This window comes from Dendropsophus ebraccatus, chromosome 1 (assembly GCF_027789765.1).
Source record: "Dendropsophus ebraccatus isolate aDenEbr1 chromosome 1, aDenEbr1.pat, whole genome shotgun sequence".
Lineage (NCBI taxonomy): Eukaryota > Metazoa > Chordata > Amphibia > Anura > Hylidae > Dendropsophus > Dendropsophus ebraccatus.
In genome coordinates this window covers 58,533,782-58,556,902 of record NC_091454.1, presented here as the reverse complement: position 1 = coordinate 58,556,902, position 23,121 = coordinate 58,533,782, and the positions used below count along the sequence as shown (strand labels likewise).

Genomic DNA, 23,121 nt, shown 5'->3' with positions numbered 1-23,121 from the left:
GCACTCAACAGGTGTATGGTCGCCAAAAGTAAAGCTGCAATAGAATGGTATAAAACATACAATATCACAAACTGATGTCACGGTGCACTTGATCATTTTGAAGGCTTTGGTTTGGTATGTACTGTAAGTGATGACATGTTGTCAGATGCTCCAGCAGCAGAAGGGTTAAGGAGAAGGCAGCTGAAGCTCATTTAAGGGAGTAAGCAGCAGGGGAAGGGCCCTGGAGCAGTCTGCTAATTGACATGGAGGGATTTGGATAGAAAACTTTATCTCCTCCAAGGAATGGCAGTGACACTGTTTGTGGCCATGTTGTACTATTCCACCTGGCTGGTCTCCATCTCTGCAGGTGATTCAGGTCTGGCGTATGACAGCCAAGCTTTTAAGCTGCTCCCTCCTTTGTTTAAGGAACTGTCAGAGCGCCCAGGCTGGAGAGAAGGAAAACCAGCTCCTCAATCTGTAGCCATCAAGTACATGAAAAAACTGTACAAGATGTCAGCCACCAAGGAGGGTGTACCCAGAGTGCACAAGAATGCTGAGTATAACACGGTCAGGCTGTTCACTCCAAAGACCGAGTGTGAACCAGGCTCAAGGCTGGAAACAAAAGGTCAGTCAGTATAAGGAAGATAAATAACCATGCCCTCCATTAGTATAACATTCCTTCCAAATCTGCACATTCCTTCAAAATTTACATACTGCAAATTTTGTCCATTGACTTCAATGAGGATGTTTTGTGGGTTCTTCTGCAGAAATGCTGCGGATCTGCAGCAGAACGTATAAGTGCAATGTTTAAAACCCAAAAAGGGGTCACATGAGCTGGAGCAGATTTAAAGCTGTGTCCAACATTAAAAAAAAGTCACATGACAATTTACCAATTTTTTTTGCCTTTTTTTTTTTTTTTTTTTTTTTTTTTCTCTTTGCAAAGTGTGACAGCACCCTGAAAGCTTAAGGGTGCGTTCATACGTACAGGATCTGCAGCAGATTTGATGGCGCAGATTTGAAGCTGCAGATTCAAAGCAAATCAATTCTGGGCCATCAAATCTGCTGTGGATCTGTGGCAGATTCAAATCTGCGCCATCACATCTGCTGCGGATCCTGTACGTGTGAACGCACCCTAAAGTGACTGTACCACCAGGCCCAGGCTGAAGCACTGGAGGCGGGCCGACCCACCCCCAGTGGGAAGAAACCCCAGCCCCTCCATGTCGTGACTCCATTAGAATCGATGGAATCCTATCATAGAGGGGCTGGGGTTTCCTCCCACTAAGGGTGGTTCGGCCCTCTGGCAGGTCTTTGCGATTGCACCCTTTACCATGCGAGAACAGGAATGTGATAAATTAATAGTTGGTGTGATTACGCCTGCGGCAAAACCAAACATGTTTATTTATATTTATAACATGGGGAAAAGGGGGGTGATTCAGGCTTTTATTAGGGGAGGGTTAGGGGGACTTCTAATACAACTACACTGATCTCTCAGCATTGGCTGTATTCCAGTTTTCTAGGCGTTCCTTACGCTGTATCCACCCGCTGCACGGAACGAGCAGACAGCGGGAATCAGACACCGAGATTTTTGGTTTTTACGAACCAGAAATCCGGCAAGTTCGCTAATCTCTAGTTGCAAGCTGGTGGAGGCAGAACTGGCCCCCTAAAGCAACAGGGAGGTGACAGTGGCAAGAATGAGCTAACTTTCTGATGGTCTTCTGGGGGAATGTTGACCCAATGGGCAGTAACAGACATGTATTGCCCTTGCCCATAATTAAAGGACCAGATATCAGCACTGGATACCAAAAATCCCAAGAGTTTAAGCCTATCCCACACATAGGGGAAATCGTTGAAAGAATGTTTACACTGAACGATCTGTGAATTTTTTGCGAACGATCAACGATGATTTAAGAACATGTTGAAAGATCAAAATGAACGATTTCTCACTCGTCGTTTGATCATTTGCAGCGTTTACACGTACGATTATCGTTTGAATTCGACCGTTATCGTGCAAAAACGAATGATAATGGCCCCGTGTAAAAGGACAATTACTGGGGTGATGTCACACATCTTGATATTCACAGAAAACCAGGATACAAGGGATTATAGGAGTAATAATCCCTTGTATCCTGGTCTCTTCTGTGATTTTATTTGTTGTTATTTTAACCAGATTCGTTACAAACTTTCTCAAAGTTTGGTGACAAACCAAACTTTTTGTAAAGTTGGTAACGATTCTGGTTCGTTACGGTTCGGTTCGCTCATCCCTACTGCTAAGTATACTTTATTATCTTCTTGCACCCGCCTGCCTTTCATTTGTTTTACAAGACTTCTCCTATAGGGTAGCTTCACACGTACCGACTCGCAGTGTTAATAATTCTGTGAGTTGGCTAGGTCCTGGCAGATCACTTTCACTACATACACACAGCGGTCTGAACGACCGCTGCATGTATGTAATTCTGCCAGCTGCTTAACCCCTTGTGTTGCCGCCCGGCTCCCGCTCTGTATACATTACCTGTCCTCGCTGCACGGGGTCCCGGCGTACTGCTCTCCCGCCCGGCCAATCAGTGTGTTGCCCTGCCGCAGCCACTGATTGGTCGGGCGGGAGAGCAGTACGCCGGGACCCCGTGCAGCGAGGACAGGTAATGTATACAGCGGAGCGGGAGCTGAAGGGGTTAAGCGGCCGGCAGAAGTACATACACGCAGCGGTCGTTCAGACCGCTGCGTGTATGTAGTGAAAGTGATCTGCCAGGACCTAGCCGACGTGCAGCGTTAACGCTGCGAGTCAGAACGTGTGAAGCTACCCTTAGGGATTCTGTCGGCTGTAACTCCTGTTCCAAACTACTGACACTGTTAGATGCTGTTAGAAGACACATGGTACCTTAAATATATTTCTGTGCTTCCAAAGCATAGAAAATGCTTTTATTTTCTGGTATAAAGAGTCAGGTTTCCCCCTGCTTAATTGACACTTGGAATCGGAGTGAATATAATGTGTGTGTATATATATATTACATAAAAATATGCACAATATATACACATCATACACAGATATAAAGAAATGCACATTACCTATATGCATACGTAGTACACACACACACACGATAAGTACACACATCATGTGCATATATAAAAAAATGCACATTACATATATGCATAGATAATACACACGAGCACAATGCAAACACTCGCATACATACTTCGTGTTCACACACTTACCTCTGGTACAGGAAATCACCAGGTACAGCTCACATGCTGTCAGATCTGCTGCTCCAAGACCACACTGCAGGCTGCAGCCCTTCTCCCTCCCCTGCTCCTGTGTCTCGATTGCCAGCAGCAGCACATAGAGAAGATGGATACAGCCTGAAACGAGACCTTAATATGGCTTCTATTTAAAAGTCTTCCAGTACTTATCAGCTGATGTATGTCCTGCAGGAAGTGGTGTATTCTTTCCAGGCTAACAGTGCTTTCTTCTGCCACCTCTGTCCATGATAGGAACTGTCCAGAGCAGTAGCAAATTCCCATAGAAAACATCTTCTGCTTAGGACAGTTCTTGTCATGGACAGAGGTGGCAGCAGAGAGCACTGTGTCAGACTAGAGAGAATACACCACTTCTTGCAGGGCATACAGCAGCTGATAAGTACCAAAAGACTGTAGACTTTTAACCCCTTAAGGACCGGGCCTGAAATGGCCTTAAGGACCGGAGTAAATTTTATGAATATGACCAGTGTCACTTTATTCATTAATAACTTCGGGATGCTTTTACCTATCCGGCTGATTCTGAGATTGTTTTCTCGTGACATATTGTACTTCCCATTTCTAGTAAATTGGAGTCGATACTTATAACAAATCTTAATGAAAAAAAACAAAATAGCGTGAAAAATTGTGAAAAAATGCATTTTTCCAACTTTAAAACTTTTTTGCGTATACAGAAAGTGGTTATACCACATAAATTATATATTAAATAGCATTAGCAACATGTCTACTTTATGTTGGCAGCATTTATTAAACTATCTTTCATTTTTTTTAAACAACAGAAAGCGTAAAACATTAGCAGCAAATTTCCAAATTTTCAGTAAAATTTCAAAATCAGATATTTTTAGGGACCTGTTCAGGTTTAAAGTGTATTTGAGGGGCCTGTATGTTAGAAAGCCCCACAAAGCACCCCATTTCAGAAACTGCACCCCCCAAACTCTGCAAAAGCATATCCAGAAAGTGTTTTAACCCTTTAGGGGAGTCACAGAAATAAAAGCTAAGTGTGTAAGAAATTTGAAAATTTAAATTTTCTGTGCAGAGATTTTATTGTAATCCAATATTTTTCATAATTATGAACCTATTACCAGAGAAATGCACCCCAATAATTATTGCCCCGTTTCTGCAGTTTATAGAAATACCCCATATGTGGCCGTATTGCGCTATTTGACGCAACCACAAGCCTCAGATATAAGGGAGCGCCTAGTGCATTTCAATGGCTCCGTTATATTTGGTCATTTCTGACTGTACCACTTCAGGTTTGCAGAGGCTCTGGGGTGCCAAAACCTAAAAAACACCCCTAAAGGGACACCATTTAGAAAATTACACCCCTCAAGGAATGTAACAAGGGGTGCGGTGAGCATCTGGACCACACAGGTGCTTCACAGATTTTCCGAACAATGTGGTGTGAAAAAAGACAAAAGTATTTTTTACACTAAAACGTTGTTCTAGCCTTCAATTTTTCATTTTCACAAAGGGATAAAAGGAAAAAAAAGACACAAAATGTGTAGCGCAGTTTCTCCCGAGTACGGAAATACCCCACATGTGGACATAAAGTGCCAAGCGGGCGCAGGACGAGCCTCCAAAGGGAAGGATCGTTTGGAAGCTGGATTTAACTGGAATGGATTTCAAGGGCCACATCGCATTTACAGAGCCCTCGTGCTGCCAAAACACTGGAAACCCCCCACAAGTGACCCCATTCTGGAAACTACACCCCTCAAGGAATCTAACAAGGGGTGCAGTGAGCATATGGACCCCACTGGTGACGGGCACAAATGTGGAACAATGTGACGTGAAAATGAAAAATTTCATTTTTTCACTTTTACGGCACAAATGTGCCCGTCATCAAGGGGTCCATATCCTCACTGCACCCCTTGTTAGATTCCCTGAGGGGTGCAGTTTCCATAATGGGGTCACTTGTGGGGGGTTTCCACTGTCTTGGCAGCACGAGGGCTCTGTAAATGCGACATGGCGTTCATAATCCATTCTAGCCAAATCCAACCTCCAAAATCCAAATGGCGCTCCTTCCCTTCGGAGGCTTGCCCTGCGCCCACATGGCGCTTTATGTCCACATGTGGGGTATTTACGGACTCAGGGGAAATTGCTCTACACATTTTTTTTTTTTTTTCTCTTTTAACCCCTTGTGAAAATGATAAATTCAAGGCTAAACCAACATTATAGTGTAAAAAATTTAATATTTCATTTTCACGCCACATTGTTCCACATTTGTGCCCGTCACCAGTGGGGTCCATATGCTCACTACACCCCTTGTTACATTCCTTGAGGGGTGTAGTTTCCATAATGGGGTCAATTGTGGGGGGTTTCAACTGTCTTGGCAACACAGGGGCCTTTTAAATGCAACATGGCCCCTCGAAATCCAATCCAGCCAAATCCAGCCTCAAAAAACCAAATGGCGCTCCTTCCCTTTGGAGGCTTACCCTGCACCCGCATGGCGCTTTATGTCCACATGTGGGGTATTTCTGTACTCAGGAGAAATTGCTCTACACATTTAGTGTTTTTTTTACCTTTTAGCCCCTTGTGAAAATGAAAAAATCATGACAAGATTAATGATTTAGAGTAAAAATTTTAAAAAAATTACACTAAATGTTGGTCTAGCCTTGATTTTTTTTCCATTTCCACAAGGGGTTAAAAAAGAAAATAAACGCAAAACGTGTAGGGTAATTTCCCCTGAGTACGAAAATACCCCACATGTGGACATAATGTGCCTTATGGGCACAGGGCAAGCCACCAAAGGGACAGAGCGCCATTTAGAGGCTGGAATGGAGGATGGAGGCCATGTCGCAATTACAAAGCTCCTGTGCTGCCAGGACAGTAGAAACCCCTGACAAGTGACCCCATTCTGGAAATTACACCCCATAAGGAATCTAACAAGGGGTGCAGTGAGCATATGGACCCCACTGGTGACGGGCACATGTGTAGAACATGTGCCGTGAAAATAAAAAATACAATTTTTTTCATTTTCACGTCCCAAATGTGGCCGTCACCAGGGGGCCATATTCCTGCTGCCCCCTTGTTAGATTCCTTATGGGGTGTAGTTTCCAGAATGGGGTCACTTGTGGGGGGTTTCTACTGCCCTGGCAGCACAGAGGGTTTATAATTGCATCATGGCATCCTCTAATGGGAATGGCGGCCATACCTACTTAGCTGGGGAAAAGGGACAATTCTAATTTATTTGGGGGTATTAGGCCAATTTTTAGTTTATAAGGTTGGAAATGACAGGTGTCCATCAAACTCAACCTGTGTTGATCCAGAGGAAGGCAAAAAACCCTCGTGAGGCAGATGACAGTAGCCTCATCACAGGGGAAAAATTCCTTCCCGACTTCATAATGGCGATCAGAATAATCCCTGGATCAACGTGACCCCTGAAATAGGAATAAGGGACAGAATTTAGATAATGTAGAACCCCAGTGATGTGTGGTGCGCCTTGAAGCGATCCAGTATGCAGAGGACGGGGGGATCAGGACAGGTGTCACACTGGAAAATGGTGTCCTTCCTGATCCCCCTGTTACGCCACACTCTGCACTTCTTCTGGGGTCTCCCGTTCTCCAGTGTGGGGGACATCACCTGGAAAATGTTGTCCTGGTGCGATACGGGGTCCTTCATATCCAGAAGCGCTGGGTCCGCTCCATGGCTGCTAAATATTAGGGCGCTATTACTACTTCTGATATGTTTGGATCGTGCCGCAAGCTACAGGGCAGCGAGGGACCAGAAGAGGGGGTGCTGGTATAAAAGTTATCCCCGTACGGGTGGTGACCTTTATCCAGCAGTGGGAAGATCAGTTCCCGAACGATCTCCCCACTAACTCCGAGGATGGGGGGGGAGGGGGCATCTGGGGCTGGATTCGGGTGTCCCTTCCTTCATATACTCTCTAAGGGTACGTGCACACTGCGGAATGGCGAAGGATAACCCTTTGTGCATTCCGCAGTTGGCACCCACCGGCGGACTGATGCAGGCGCGCCTCTCCGTCCGTGTCATAGACTTCATTCTATGTACGGGCGGATTCCGCTCTCTGTCCAACGTATTCATTCTTTGGATGGACGACGGAATCCGCCCGTGCATAGAATGGAGTCTATGACACGGGTAGAGACATGCGCCCGCATCAGTCCGCCGGCGGGTGCCAGCTGCGGAAAGCACAAAGGGTTATCCTTCGCCATTCCGCAGTGTGCACGTACCCTGGATCTGTAAGTGTACCCTGAGGTACGCTCACAGAGTTTGTAGAATTTCACGCCATACCGTCATCTCTTATTGGGACGGTACTGGAGGAAAAGACGTGTCTGGGGGGCAGCGTACGCTACGCTACCCCCAGACACGTCACTGGATGATGAGGATGATGAGGATGAATGGAGGAAAGAAGGATCCCCCCATTCATCCTCACTGGCTGTTTCGGTGTCGGAGGCAATAATAACGTATCCCTCTGATGCCGAAAACACCCTGGGGGACACTTTTATATGGGGACTATTATATGGGGTATGTAGTGGTGTAGTGTCAAACTTTATTCAATGTAGTGTAATGTAGTGTTCTTTACGTGTTTTTTTACAGTAAGTATAAAAAAAAAAAAACTACGGCAAAAATGGTGTTGCTGATAAATGCCGCACTTATGTGCGGCACTTATCAGCAGACCGTGGCAGTAGGATATAGAAAAAAAACACCCTACGCCAAAAAGGAGGAGTTGCTGATTAGCAGCGCACTTTCGTGCGATGCTGATCAACACTCAGCGGCGATAGGGTGCGAAAAATAGAAAAAAATAAATTTGAAAAAAAAAAAAAAAAAAACTTTTATTACATACTGAACATCCCTGTAGCTGCTAAGTGTATTACACATATCAGCCGTTAGAGGGCAGCAGAGCGGAAAATCCCGAAAACCCGACGCTGGAGCCGAAAATAGCCGAACGTGACGTCACGGAAGAAGCTGAAGACCCGAACGACAACACGAGGACGCCGCGAACCCGGAAGACGCCGATCAGGAGCCCGGGACAGGTGAGTAATGTACGAATACCTGCTCTGGACCACTCAGCTACCTAGCTGAGGGGTCCGGAGCAGGTATTTATAACTTTTGGGGACTTTGATCGCCGTGAACGGCCGGCCGATAGCGGCCGGCCGTTCACGGCGATCGGGCCGGTGGCACCTGGCCACCATTACTTTTTACAGTAATGGCGGTCGGTGCCGTCCTCGGACAGCACCGTCCGCCATTTTTTCCGGGTCATCGGGATACCGATGACCCGGAAATGTTCCGATCGCCGCTATTGGCTGATCTGAACTGATAAGCCAATAGCGGCGATCGTCGGCATGGGGGGGGTTAACAACCCCCCGTGCCGACAGGGAGAGATGGCCTGCAGTGTATTTCTGCAGGCCATCTCTCCCGATCGCATGCGGCCGGTCCGCGGCGCCCTCTTAAAGGACCCGCGTACCGGTACGTCATGGGTCCTTAAGTGACAGTGATCCATGACGTGCCGGTACGTCATGGGTCCTTAAGAGGTTAAATAGAAGTAAAATACAAATATTTATAACTTTCTGACACTTACTACTTTTTTTTGTTTTTTTTGTTTCTGTATCATGATTCCAGGTTTTCTGCTGAATTGGGGGAAAAACACAAATTTCCATATAGACATGACAATATTCCCCCCTATAGAAGTCTGTAGCAAAACACCAAACACATCCAGCGACTTCACAAAAAGAAAACACCATAGCAGAAAAATGTCCTATGGGTATTGATTTGATTTCTCCATGGACTATCAGCTAACATCTGGTCGCAGCGTTTTTGACCGCCAAAAATGCCATATGATAGATTTATCAAAGGGTAGACCAGGGTAAGCGATGGCTAAGGGCGCCATCTAGGGGTGAGTTACAGGGGGCGCAATTTCAAAAGAAAAAAAAATTACTACAGGCTCCTGTACTCCGGTGGCCTCGGAGCGCTGCCCCTCCCCGCTCACATACCACCACCACCCTCATGTCCTCCCACTCTCTCCCCCTCCCTGCTCACATACCACCACCCTCATGTCCTCCCACTCTCTCCCCTCCCTGCTCACAAACCACCAGCACCCTCATGTCCTCCCACTCTCTCCCCCTCCCTGCTCACATACCACCACCCTCATGTCCTCCCACTCTCTCCCCTCCCTGCTCCCATACCACCAGCACCCTCATGTCCTCCCACTCTCCCCCTCCCTGCTCACATACCACCACCACCCTCATGTCCTCCCACTCTCTCCCCTCCCTGCTCACATACCACCAGCACCCTCATGTCCTCCCACTCTCTCCCCCTCCCTGCTCACATACCACCACCACCCTCATGTCCTCCCACTCTCTCCCCTCCCTGCTCACAAACCACCAGCACCCTCATGTCCTCCCACTCTCTCCCCCTCCCTGCTCACATACCACCAGCACCCTCATGTCCTCCCACTCTCTCCCCCTCCCTGCTCACATACCACCAGCACACTCATGTCCTTCCACTCTCTCCCACTCCCGGGCAGTGTAGAAATCCCCTCACCCACAGCAAGGGTCATGGTAGAAACTAGAATGGAGTGTCCGGAGGGAGGTGTAAAGGACCTTTGATGTCATGGCCATGTGACCAGTATGGAAGGAGCTACCTTCCTCTGCTAGGCTTTCTATGGGGCAGCTGGTTTCCCGGGTTCAGCAGGAGGTAAGCCACACTGAGGGCTCTGTTCTGCAGGTCAGGGGTGCGTGGGTGTGATGTTCTGCAGGTCAGGGGTGCCTGGGTGCGATGTTCTGCAGGTCAGGGGTGCGTGGGGGTGATGTTCTGCAGGTCAGGGGTGCGTGAGTGGTGATCGGCAGGTCAGGGGTGCGTGGGTGCAATGTTCTGCAGGGGGTGTGTTAGTGCACTGTTATGCGATGTTCTGCAAGGTCAGGGGTGTGTGAGTGCACTGTTATGTGATGGGGAGAGCGGCCTCTTGTGACTGCAGGCACTGAAGAGAATGGCTGTAACTGCACTCTGTTATAGGGTTGTAGTGATCTCTTCCTGTTTTGTTCAGAGCAGTATTCATGTAATATGTAATCATTGTATGGTGGTAGGAAGGTTATAAGAGAACTACCGTATCTTAATACAGTGTGGGGGCACATTCAGTACGTTATACTGTGTGGGGAGCACCGATTCTGATGGGGGAGGGGGCGCCATTTGCCTTGACTGCCTAGGGCACCAAAACTCCTTGTCACGGCCCTGCCGCACTCTGAACGTTATTCACAGGAAAAGGGATCACAAGACCTATAGAGAATTAACCCCTTAAGGACAGAGCCTGAAATGGCCTTAATGACAGACAAATTTTATGAATATGACCAGTGTCACTTTATTCATTAATAACTTCGGGATGCTTTTACCTATCCGGCTGATTCTGAGATTGTTTTCTCGTGACATATTGTACTTAACATTTCTGGTAAATTGGAGTCGATACTCATAACGAATCTTTATGAAAAAACCCCAAATAACGTGAAAAAATGCATTTTTCCAACTTTGAAACTTTTTTGCTTATACAGAAAGTGGTTATACCACATAAATTATATATTAAATAGCATTAGCAACATACCTACTTTATGTTGGCGGCATTTATTAAATGATCTTTCATTTTTTTAGACAATAGGAAGCTTAAAACATTAGCAGCAAATTCCCAAATTTTCAGTAAAATTTAAACATCAGATATTTTTAGGGACCAGTTCAGGTTTAAAGTGTATTTGAGGGGCCTGTATGTTAGAAAGCCCCACAAAGCACCCCATTTCAGAAACTGCACCCCCCATTTTAATTTTCTGTGCAGAGATTTTATTGTAATCCAATACTTTTCATAATTATAAACCTATTACCAGAGAAATGCACCCCAATAATTATTGCCCCATTTCTGCAGTTTATAGAAATAGCGCAATAGCCCTATTGCGCTATTTGACGCAACCACAAGCCTCAGATATAAAGGAGTGCCTAGTGAATTTCAACGCCTCCGTTATATTTGGTCATTTTTGACCGTACCACTTCAGGTTGGCAGAGGCTCTGGGGTGCCAAAACCTAAAAAACACCCCTAAAGGGACACCATTTAGAAAACTACACCCCTCAAGGAATGTAACAAGGGGTGCGGTGAGCATCTGGACCCCACAGGTGCTTCACAGATTTTCCGAACAATATGGTGTGAAAAAAGAAATTTATTTTTTACACTAAAATGTTGTTCTAGCCTTCAATTTTTCATTTTCTTAAAGGGATAAGAGGAAAAAAAAGAAACAAAATGTGTAGCGCAGTTTCTCCCGAGTACGGAAATACCCCACATGTGGCGATAAAGTGCCAAGGGGGCGCAGGACGAGCCTCCAAAGGGAAGAAGTGCCAATTGGCTTTTGGAAGCTGAATTTCACTGGAAAGGATTTCAAGGGCCATGTCCCATTTACAGAGCCCTCGTGCTGCCAAGACACTGGAAACCCCCCACGAGTGACCCCATTCTGGAAACTACACCCCTCAAGGAATCTAACAAGGAGTTCATTGAGCATATGGACCCCACTGGTGATGGGCACAAATGTGGAACAATGTGACGTGAAAGGGAATATTTTAATTTTTTCACTTTCATGGCACAAATGTGCCCATCATCATTGGGTCAATATCCTCACTGCACCCCTTGTTAGATTCCTTGAGGGGTGTAGTTTCCAGAATGGGGTCACTTGTGGGGGGTTTCCAGTGTTTTGGCAGCATGAGGGCTCTGTAAATGCGACATGGCGTTCATCATCCATTCTAGCCAAATCCAACCTCCAAAATCCAAATGGCGCTCCTTCCCTCCGGAGGCTTGCCCTGCGCCCACATGGCGCTTTATGTCCACATGTGGGGTATTTACGGACTCAGGGGGAATTGCTCTACACATTTTGTTTTTTTTCCCTCTTTTAACCCCTTGTGAAAATGATAAATTCAAGGCTAAACCAACATTATAGTGTAAAAAATTTAATATTTCATTTTCACGCCACATTGTTCCACATTTGTGCCCGTCACCAGTGGGGTACATATGCTCACTACACCCCTTGTTACATTCCTTGAGGGGTGTAGTTTCCATAATGGGGTCACTTGTAGGGGGTTTCAACTGTCTTGGCAACACAGGGGCCTTTTGAATGCAACATGGCCCCTCGAAATCCAGCCTTCAAAAACCAAATGGCGCTCCTTCCCTTCGGAGGCTTACCCGCATGGCGCTTTATGTCCACATATGGGGTATTTGCGCTACACATTTAGTTTTTTTTTTTTTTTTTTTAATCTCTTAGCCCCTTGTGAAAATGAAAAAATCATGACAAGATTAATGATATAAAGTAAAAAATTTTACAAAAATTACACTTTCCATTTTTCCATTTCCACAAGGGGTTAAAAAAGAAAATGAACACAAAACGTGTAGGGTAGTTTCCCCTGAGTACGAAAATACCCCACATGTGGGCATAATGTGCCATATGGGCACAGGGAAAGCCACCAAAGGGACAGAGCGCCATTTAGAGGCTGGAATGGAGGATGGAGGCCATGTCGCAATTACAAAGCTCCTGTGCTGCCAGGACAGTAGAAACCCCCCGACAAGTGAACCCATTCTGGAAACTACACCCCATAAGGAATCTAACAAGGGGGGCAGTGAGCATATGGACCCCACTGGTGACGGGCACTTACATAGAACATGTGCCGGAAAAATAATAAAATACCATTTTTTTCATTTTCACGTCCCAAATGTGGCCGTCACCAGGGGGCCATATCCCCGCTGCCCCCCTTGTTAGATTCCTTATAGGGTGTAGTTTCCAGAATGGGGTCACATGTGGGGGGTTTCTTCTGTCCTGGCAGCACAGAGGCTTTGTAATTGCATCATGGCAAGTCTCTAATAGGTATGGCGGCCATACCTATTTAGCTGGGGAAAAGGGACAATTCTAACTTATTTGGGGGTATTAGGCCAATTATTAGTTTATAAGGTTGAAAATGACAGGTGTCCATCAAATTCAACCTGTGTTGATCGAGAGGAAGACAAAAAAACCCTCGTGAGGCAGACAGTAGCCTCATCACAGGGAAAAAATTCCTTCCCGACTCCATAATGGCGTTCAGAATAATCCCTGGATCAATGTGACCCCTGAAATAGGAATAAGGGACAGAATTTAGAAAATGTAGAACTCCAATGACGTGTGGTACGCCTTGAAGCGATCCAGTATTTAGAGGCCGGGGTGATCAGGACAGGCGTCACACTGGAAAATGGCGTCCTTCCTGATCCCCCTTTTACGCCACACTCTGCACTTCTTCTGGGGCCTCCCGTTCTCCAGTGTGGGGGACGTCACCTGGAGAATGTTGCCCTGGTGCGATACGGGGTCCTTCATATCCAGAAGCGCTGGGTCCGCTCTATGGCTGCTAAATATTAGGGCGCTATTACTACTTCTGATATTTTCGGATCGTGCCGCAAGCTACAGTAGCTCGGGCAGCGAGGGACCAGAAGAGGGGGTGCTGGTATAAAAGTTATCCCCGTACAGGTGGTAACCTTTATCCAGCAGTGGGAAGATCAGTTCCCGGACGATCTTCCCACTTGTTTCGAGGATGGGGGGAGGGGGCATCTGGGGCTGGATTCGGGTGTCCCTTCCTTCATACACTCTAAGGGTACGTGCACACTGAGGAATCGCGACAGATAACCCTTCGTGCATTCCACAGCTGGCACCCACCGGCGGAGTGATGCAGGCGCACGTCTCCATCCGTGTCATAGACTCCATTCTATGCAAGGGCGGATTCCGCTCTCCGTCCAACGTTTTCATTCTTTGGATGGACGATGGAATCCGCCCATGCATAGATTGGAGTCTGACACAGGTGTAGACACGCGCCCACATTAGTCCGCCGGCGGGTGCCAGCTGCAGAATGCACGAAGGGTTATCCTTCGCCATTCCGCAGTGTGCACGTACCCTAAATCTGTAAGTGTACCCTGAGGTACTCTCAGAGTTTGTAGAATTTCATACAGTCATCTCTAATTGGGATGGTACTGGCGGAAAAGACGTGTCTGGGGGGCAGCGTACGCTACGCTACCCCCAGACACATCACTGGATGATGAGGATGAGTGGAGGAAAGAAGGATCCCCCCATTCATCCTCACAGGCTGTTTCAGTGTCGGAGGCAATAATAACGTATGCGTCCGACGCCGAAAACACCCTGGGGGCCATCTTTATATGGGGTATGTAGTGGTGTAGTGTCAAACTTTATTCAGTGTGGTGTAATGTAGTGTTTTTTACGTGTTTTTTTACAGTAAGTATAAAAAAAAAACCTACGCCAACAAAGGAGTTGCTGATAAATGCCGCACTTATGTGCGCCACTAATCAGCAGACCGTGGCAGTAGAATATAGAAAAAAAAAACCTACGCCAAAAAGGAGGAGTTGCTGATTTTTTTTTCTATTTTCTGCCCCCTATCGCCGCTGAGTGTTGATTAGCATCGTACGAAAGTGCGCTGCTGATCAACACTCAGCGGCGATAGGGTGCGGAAAATAGAAAAAAAATAATTTGGAAAAAAACACCCCTTTTTCTACATTCTGAACATCCCTGTAGCTGCTAAGTGTATTACACATATCAGCTGCTAGAGGGCAGCAGAGCGCAAAATCCGGAAAAAGACTAGGCTAAAGCCGAAAAAAGCCGATGGGGACCGCCGGAAATAGCCGAAGACCCGACGGAAAGACGGAGGACGCCGCGAACCCGGAAGACGCCGATCAGGACCCCGGGACAGGTGAGTAATATACAAATACCTGCTCTGGACCCCTCAGCTACCTAGCTGAGGGGTCCAGAGCAGGTATTTACTATTTTTGTGGACTGTGATCGCCGTGCCACCGGCCCAATCGCCGTGAACGTTCCCGTTGATCGGCCCGGTGGCACCATGACCACCATTACTTTTTACAGTAATGGCGGTCGGTGCCGTCCTCTGACAGCACCGACCGCCATTTTTTCCGGGTCATGGGGTCACCGATGACCCGGAAAGGTTCCGATCGCCGCTATTGGCTGATCTGAATTGATCAGCCAATAGCGGCGATCGTAAGCACGGGGGGTGTTAACCACCCCCCGTGCCAAGAAGCTAAGATGGCCTGCTATGATTTATAGCAGGCCATCTTCCCCGATCGCTGTGTGCGAACACACAGCGATCGGGGAAATATCGGGCGTAAATTTACGCCCTGATGCGTTAAGTACCAGGGCGCGAGGGCGTAAATTTACGCCCGATGTCGTTAAGTGGTTAATGGAGCACTGTTTTTGAGGGGGGACACATTCTTGTGACCACTGGGACCCCCACCAATCAGCTTGATATACCCTATCGTGTGGATTTAGGGGGAGGAAGCTACCTAGGCCACAGACTAATTTCCATATGGACATGACAATATTGCCCCCTATAGAAGTCTGTGACAAAACACAAAACACACAGCCTGCTACGATTTCCCAAAAAAAGTCCTATGGGTATTGCGTTTTGCTTTTTCACATTGACTATCAGCTAAAATCTGGTCGCAGCATTTTTACCCCCCCCCCCCCCCCCAGAAAAATGCCATATGACCTATTTCTGAAAAACACCAGTCCAGCCATATAGTACATGAGAACATCCCCACATTCACGTGGCCACTGGGAGCTCTACCAATCAGCTTGATATTACCTATCCTGTGGATTTGGGGGGCATGGGGAGCTACCTAGGCCACACTTGGATGTATGTGTGTGGGGAGCAATACTTTGCCTTGCCCCTGATGCTGCCCACACACACAAGAGCCACTAGGTTGTGTATATATGATGTATATTTATGGTGGTGTCCATGTTGCTATAATATGCTATGATTGGTGTGACCCTGTCACCTATAAGAAGAACTTGCAGATGTAAGAATAAACCTTTTAAATGTTTTCACTTTAATCCAGGGATATACACATCCATGCAGGAGTTCTTCTATCCCCTGCTCCATAGATCTGTGTAGCAGGCAGATGTCCAGCTTTATGACTCTGCAATATGTGATAAATCCCCGACCCCCAAGCATAATTAGTTAAACCAAAGAATGCAAAATAAAGACACAACACATTGTAATCGGGTGTCAAAAGGGTCCCAATTTTATTTATAATTACATGACACTGAAAATGGCAGGCCCCTAACTCACAAAGAGTCACTCTCCAGCACTCAGGTGAGGAAAAAACCCCTGTGGGAGAAACCTCGAGGGAGCCATGGCTGGAGAGTTGCCCCTCCCCTAGGCTTAGAGGGTAATACCACACTATAAATTGGATGTGAGCGAAATCTGGCTGCGAAAATCTGTCACCTTATTGATGGCTAGGCGTATCTCTTCTCCCTCACAGATCCAGGTCCACTTCTCAAGAAGTTGGAGACTTGATGAAGGAGTAGTCTAAAGCAGACCCCCCCCCCCCTTTTCCCCTGCTAGAACCTCCAAATTACATCAAGGGTAGGGGGCAGTAAAATGGTCAAGCTCAAGGTCCTCTGGCGCATCCAAGATGGCACTGATCAGGGCGCGGTGCATTGCTTTATAGAACCACCTTTATAACATAAGCGCTTGTCATTACAGTGCACGGTTGCCATGGTTACTGCAGGTAAACACATCTTAAGCATTAACCCATTGACTGCTTTATAAACAGCTTATGGTTTGATGTGGCTCATAGCAACAAATCAAAGTTCAGCTTTCATTTTTCATATTACTCTGGTAAAATAAAAGCTGAACATTGATTATACAGTCTAACTTGCCTATAGCAACCAATCAAAACTCTGCTTTCATTTTATAAGAGCTTGTTAAGAAATGAAAGGTGAGCTGTGATTGGTTGCTATGGGCAAATCAATTTCTGGCAGATTGGTAAAGCTGCTGCTGATCATCACAGAAAACACATGACATTAAAGTGCTATGAAAAACTTTTTCTCAGTAATTGAAGCACATTACAAAGTTATATAACTCTGCTTCAATCACCTATCTGCCCCCCTTCCCTGTCTTTTCCCCCCTCCACCCCCCAGCAGGAAGTGCACTAAACTCAGATACCTAATTACTGTTGTCACCAAGCTCTTCTCTCGGCTTCTTCTAGTGATGATGAGTCATCAGCAGGAGGGCTGCTCTAGCTCCTGTTACACCAGCCTCCCCCTCCCCTGCCTTGTCAGGTGACTCAGCTTGCTCAGCTCCGATTGGCTGAAGAACTGCAAGCCATCTGAGTCATGTCACTTGCTTCTCTTCTCTGACTGACTCTCAGCACATGGGCAGCCTCCCGCCTCCCCTCATACTCTCTCCTGCTGCCGAGTGAGTGAAGGAGTCATGTCACTAGGGAAGATAAGCAAGTGACATAGACTCGGATGGCTTTGCAGTTGTTCAGCCGATCGGAGCTGAGCAAGCCGAGTCACCTGACAAGGCAGGGGAGGGGGGGGGGGCTGGTGTAACAGGTGCTAGAGCAGCCCTCCTGCTGATGACTCATCCTCACAAGAAGGAGCTGAGAGAAGAGCTTGGTGACGACAGTAATTAGGTCTGTGTGAGTTTCTTACACTTCTTGCTGGGGGGTGGAGGGGGGAAAAGACAGGGAAGGGGGGCAGATAGGTGATTGAAGCACATTAGAGTTGTATAACTTTGTAATGTGCTTCAATTACTGGGAAAAAGTTTTTCATGGCACTTGTCCTTTTAAGCTTCCCCATAATGCTTTGCAGCCAGCCCTTTCTCCATACCTCACAACTTCTTGGAGGGACACTTGTGGTTCACAGACATTTTGATACAATCAAATTCCCAGCATTTCCGGTCACTCAGTTTAGAATCCACTGGTATACGGTTACATACAGCGGATTTGATAACATGAAGGAGACAGCTGACATCTGATGTAATTATGTGGAAAGAGCTGCCAAATAAAGTATAATGAATAAAGCTGCTTAAATGAGTAGAGAAGGAGGGGATCCCTACCTGAAAATCCTCAAGAGTACAGACAAGCAGTATGGGGGACATGTAACACTACATTTCCCAGGTTGTCATTGGAAATCAGTGATCACCAGATTAGTTGATCCCTGGAGAAACAGCCTCGACTGTATGAAAGGGGTTGTCTAGTTTAAAAGTAAAAACAGTATTAAAGAGGACTCCAGCAAAAAAAAATTCTTCAATCTGAAATTTGTAATTTACTTCTATTAAAAAAATCTGCAGTCTTCCAGTACTTATCAACTGCTGAGAGCAGCCTTAGTACTCTCACTTTTAACTGCAGACTAATTTGTATTTTTAGGGTGCCTTTACACACACTGGATCCGCAGCGGATCCCAGTTTATCCCTATGAGAATACATACTGTACTCACAGCGGGATGTCAATGTAAGAGTATGTAAGGTGACCCACCCCCCCCCCCCCACCGGCTGGAGCATCACCTTCTCCCTGCTCCGGCTTGCTTCGGGGGTTCTCGGCTGGACGTCCTGCTCATCCAATCAGTGGCTGCCGCGGGGCTCCACACTGATTAGCTAAGCGGGACAAACAGACTCCGAGAACCCCCAAAGCAAGCCGAAGTGGGGAGCAGGTGATGTATTTGGGGGGTAACTTGCATACTAACTGACATCCCACTGCGAGTATGTATTCTCATAGGGATGAACTGGCACTGGATAAGCGTGCCAGTGTGTGAAGGCACTCTTAGACATGAAAATGACAATAATTTTATATTTTTTTCAACACTGAATGATGGACACTGTCACAAAGAATATATTTTGATATGTCTGTGATTCGTGTCAAAAGTTTTACTTGTTTGGGGTCTGAGTGGTGGATGAGTTAGGAGAGGGCTGAGCTTAGGTGTTTTTTATGGGGCCATCTCACTCACAGACACAGCTAGGAGAGAGGAGCATGGCACAGCCAGAGCAGTATTTACCATTAGGCATTCGTGGTCCTGCGCCTAGGGCAGCACTTTAGAGATATAGAATCTGCAACTAAATCTGCACATAGCACATGTGCTTTTTGCTGCATATTTGTGACAAATCTGCATGAAAAAGTTCAAAAACTTGTGGAATTGCTGAAGTGTGGTGTATTCAGTCTAAGTGGCTAGGGCAGCACTAACTGGAAATATGGCCCTGGGTGCAGCATGTCTCTTTAGTTTGTTCTCTTGATTGGAGTATTATCCGGACTGAGAGTTTTTTTGACATATCAATTTTTCCCCCTAAGACGATGTGTACATGATGCTGCAGCCAATTACTGGCCTTCGGGGTTACATGCTGTATATGCAAAGAGACCAGGCTGCTGATGACATTACAATTTTTTAAAGCTCTAGTTCTTTTACCCAACACTCCTATTGTTAGTAACGGCCATAACATATTTTTTGCAAGCAGTATATTTTAAATGTACTTTGGCTAGTATAGATTTTTATGTGCAGTATATGGCCAGCCACTGCACATTGGCAAATTAATTAGTGGCTGGCATTAAGTGGCAGCAGTTTACTTAAAGGGGTTTTCTGATTTAACCTAACTTGGCCCCTATCCTGTAGATAGGGGACAAGTATGAGATTGTGGGGTGTGTGGCCTCTGTGCCCCCTGAGGATCTCTAGATTGGCGCTTCAACTCCTTTGCTTTGAATGGAACTGCGGGCTGTTGCATGACCCGCTGCTCAATTCATTCTCTGTGGCTGTTTTCACGCGTTCCGTAAAGACGTGGAAGGCCTGTACTGGAGTCTTTTCCCTGCACAGCAGCATCTCTAATATGCTGCTGGGAGCGGGGGAACTGTACGGATGTGCACCGCGCTGTTATCTAGAGATCCCTGGGGTGGGGTGGCATGGATATCCTGCGGATAGGAGACAAGTTTAAACTGACTCTGTACCCACCATCTGCCTCCCCAAACTGCTTGTACCTCCGGATAGCTGCTTTTAATCAAAGATCTGTCCTGGGGTCCGTCCGGCAGTTGATGAGTTATTGTCCTAAACAACATTTAAACTTGCAGCCCTGTGTCAAATTGGTGTGGCCTAGAGTACCCATGCCCTAGGATTGTGACGCCCCACCGTCCCTCCTTCCTGCCCTTCTTATTAGGAATGACCTGGGCAGGATTTTTCCTTTTCATTGCCTGTCTGAACAGGTGCCTTAATGATCCAGCACGTGTGCAGTGTTCACACAGGTTATGAATGGGAGAACTTGTTCTAGGGGCATTCCTACTGATGAAGAGGGCATGGAGGAGAGACTGAGGGGTGTTGCAATCCTATGACATTGGTATTCTAGACACAGGACTGTAAGTTTAAAAGTTAATTTTTTTTAGGACAATAACTGCATCACCTGCTGAACAGATCCAAGGACAGATTTTGGATTAAAAGCAACTATTCAAAGGTACAAGTGGTTTAGGAAGAGGGGGCTGAGCACAGATTGTGGGTACAGAGTCACTTTAAGATGGAAAACTGTAAGACTAGTGCGTGATAAATCTTCATAAAGTTGTGTGTGTATATAATTGTATTTTACTAAACATTCTAATAATCATCTTTTGTATTTCTCCAATTTAGGACTTCTGAAACCTCAGGACATGACTTTTAATGTTGACAGTGTATCCATTTTGGAGCAAAACCTTCGATCTGTCTTGCTTTACTCTGTTAACAAGCAATATTCCTCCTCAAACATAACCTGCATTTGTGCCATAGAAATTGCCAATGGGAAACTTGCTAACCCAATCTGTCCTAGAGTCCTGAATACGTTTGAATTCCAGCCCCGGAAGAGGCAGAGATGGGTTGAGATTGATGTAACCACTTTCCTTCAACCATTTGTTTCAAGCAGGCAAATTATTCATCTGTCTGTTAACCTGACATGCCTTTGGAACAAACATCACCACATTTTTGAGATTGTGGGAGCTTTACAAATGACAAGGTCTCCTCCGTGTCTTCTTCTGTATTTAAATGACACAAGTGACAAGGCCTATCACCGAAGAAAAATGCATGTGGAGCCTCTTAACTGGTCTAGAGAAAACATTCTTTCACATCTTAATGATCTGCAGGATAACACACCAACAACTAAAGTGTCTCGCCAGCGTAGGGGCCAAGATGTTGAGATGAATGGACCAACTGTAGAATCGATGGCATACAATTTCAGCAAGCTTTTCAAGGAATTTGTGTACCATCAAAATGAGTGTGAACTTCACAAGTTTCGGCTTAGTTTCAGTCAGCTGAACTGGGACAAATGGATCCTGGCACCACATCGTTACAGTCCCGATTACTGTAAAGGAGATTGCCCTAGGTTGGTGGGCCATAAGTACGGCTCTCCAGTGCACACCATAGTTCAAAATATAATCTATGAAAAAGTGGACTCGTCAATTCCTCGACCCTCTTGTGTCCCATCTGAATATCGACCTATGAGTGTCCTTACAATTGAACCTGATAATTCTATTGCGTATAAAGAGTATGAAGATATGATTGCAACCAGATGTACATGCCGTTAACTTTCCTTTAGATCCCCTCAAATATTGTATGCACCTATGCCACTGGGAAAAATAGTAACCCAGAAGCACAGATCTTTCCTTATGTTGAGTATTACATATACTGTAGTGGCACAAGGCAATATATAAAGAGAAATGGGCATGATAAATGTAGTGCAATAATTGTCCCAATTTTTCCACGTAAGAGAGCACTAGAATCCCCTTTTCCCACCCCTTCTGGTTGTGATTATTTCTCCATTGTTCTATTGTTGAGAAATGCTCTTTAAACCACAAAACCTGCTCCCCTTTCTGCCAAGTGGGCCCCGTGCACTGCTTTGCAGTGAAATGGAGACAAGCATGCATGTGTAGTGAGGAGGCTCAAGTTGAGTTTCTCACTTTAAAAGATATTTTAATGCTGCAGTGTTGTAGATTTTAATACCTAAAGGTCCCCAGATGCCAAGAAGGAGGTTTTAAGGTTCCTGATGTCACTTTTTAAATATTTTTTAAAGAGCGGGTCAAATGGTTGTCCAGGGGACAACTGCCTTCCTTCCGCAATGGTATCTGGGGAAAAAAGTTGTCTGAATTTTTAAGACAACCTTCTTTATACAACACAGTAATAATGCCGCCTTATGTGCATTATAAATTGCGCCATGTCTTATTGCACTTTTGCTAAACTAATGAGGCCAAGTCTTTACATGCAAAGTGGTAGCATTTTGATGTCTGTTTCAAAGCAAAAAAATGGATATATAAATTAGGAAATTTTAGAAAAACTTTTGGGGCTGTCCTATAAGTTGAATAGGACCATATGTAAATATTTTCCCGTAAATTTACTCTTGCACATTTTCACTGAACTTATCCAGTGAGAGCCCTCATTTGTTGAGCAGAGCTATTGTTAACATGAAATCCTTAAGACTGGAGCTCTCCTATGAGATGCTCTTTTAATGTCTAAAATTCTGAGACCATTACAGTTTATTGGTGCCCCATCAGCTTTGGCTGGAGGTGCCTCCAAATTAATGGGTAGGTGGGTATATACTAGCACTTTCTAGCTTATCGGGGGTTTCTTTCCAATGTTGCGCAGCGCTTTAAGTAACACTGTCTTTTAAAACAGTTTTTTTGGTAGAAATATAAGCATTGTTTGAGCACATGGCTACAGTTTCATGTTTGCTTTGAGCAGTTAGTGCCTTTTATAATGCTACACACATGCTTCATATTGAAACTGCTATAACCTAACAAGAAGGCACCAAAGACACAGTGAATATTTCTGATCAACCGTATAACAAAATGTTAGCTATCACTTATACACAAAATTAAAGGGGAGAATGCAGAATCTGTCTCATGTCATTATTTGAGTTTACTTTCAATGTCAGATGATAGAAATGGAAAGAAATCCATAGTAAGGGTATGTGCACACTACTGAATCCTGGCGGAACATCTGCTGTGGATTCCGCAGATAGCTCATGGACGCTGGTGGACGTGCACATCTCTTATGGGATCAGCAGATATGCAGGCGGGGGCGAGCTGAAGAATCTGCGGCGTGTGTTCCGCTGGAATTCTGTAGTGTGCACATACACAAACAGGTGTTTGTCTTT

At 45.8% G+C, this 23,121-nt stretch overlaps 1 protein-coding gene across 1 annotated transcript; it reads left to right on the top strand.

The window, feature by feature from the left end:
• Nucleotides 1-442: 442 nt before the first annotated feature.
• Nucleotides 443-22,859, top strand: GDF9 (growth differentiation factor 9). Its single transcript, XM_069954678.1, has 2 exons — nt 443-604; nt 20,631-22,859. The coding sequence occupies exons 1-2, from the start codon at nt 472-474 to the stop codon at nt 21,554-21,556; spliced, it is 1,059 nt and encodes a 352-aa protein (XP_069810779.1). The 5' UTR covers nt 443-471; the 3' UTR covers nt 21,557-22,859.
• Nucleotides 22,860-23,121: the final 262 nt, after the last annotated feature.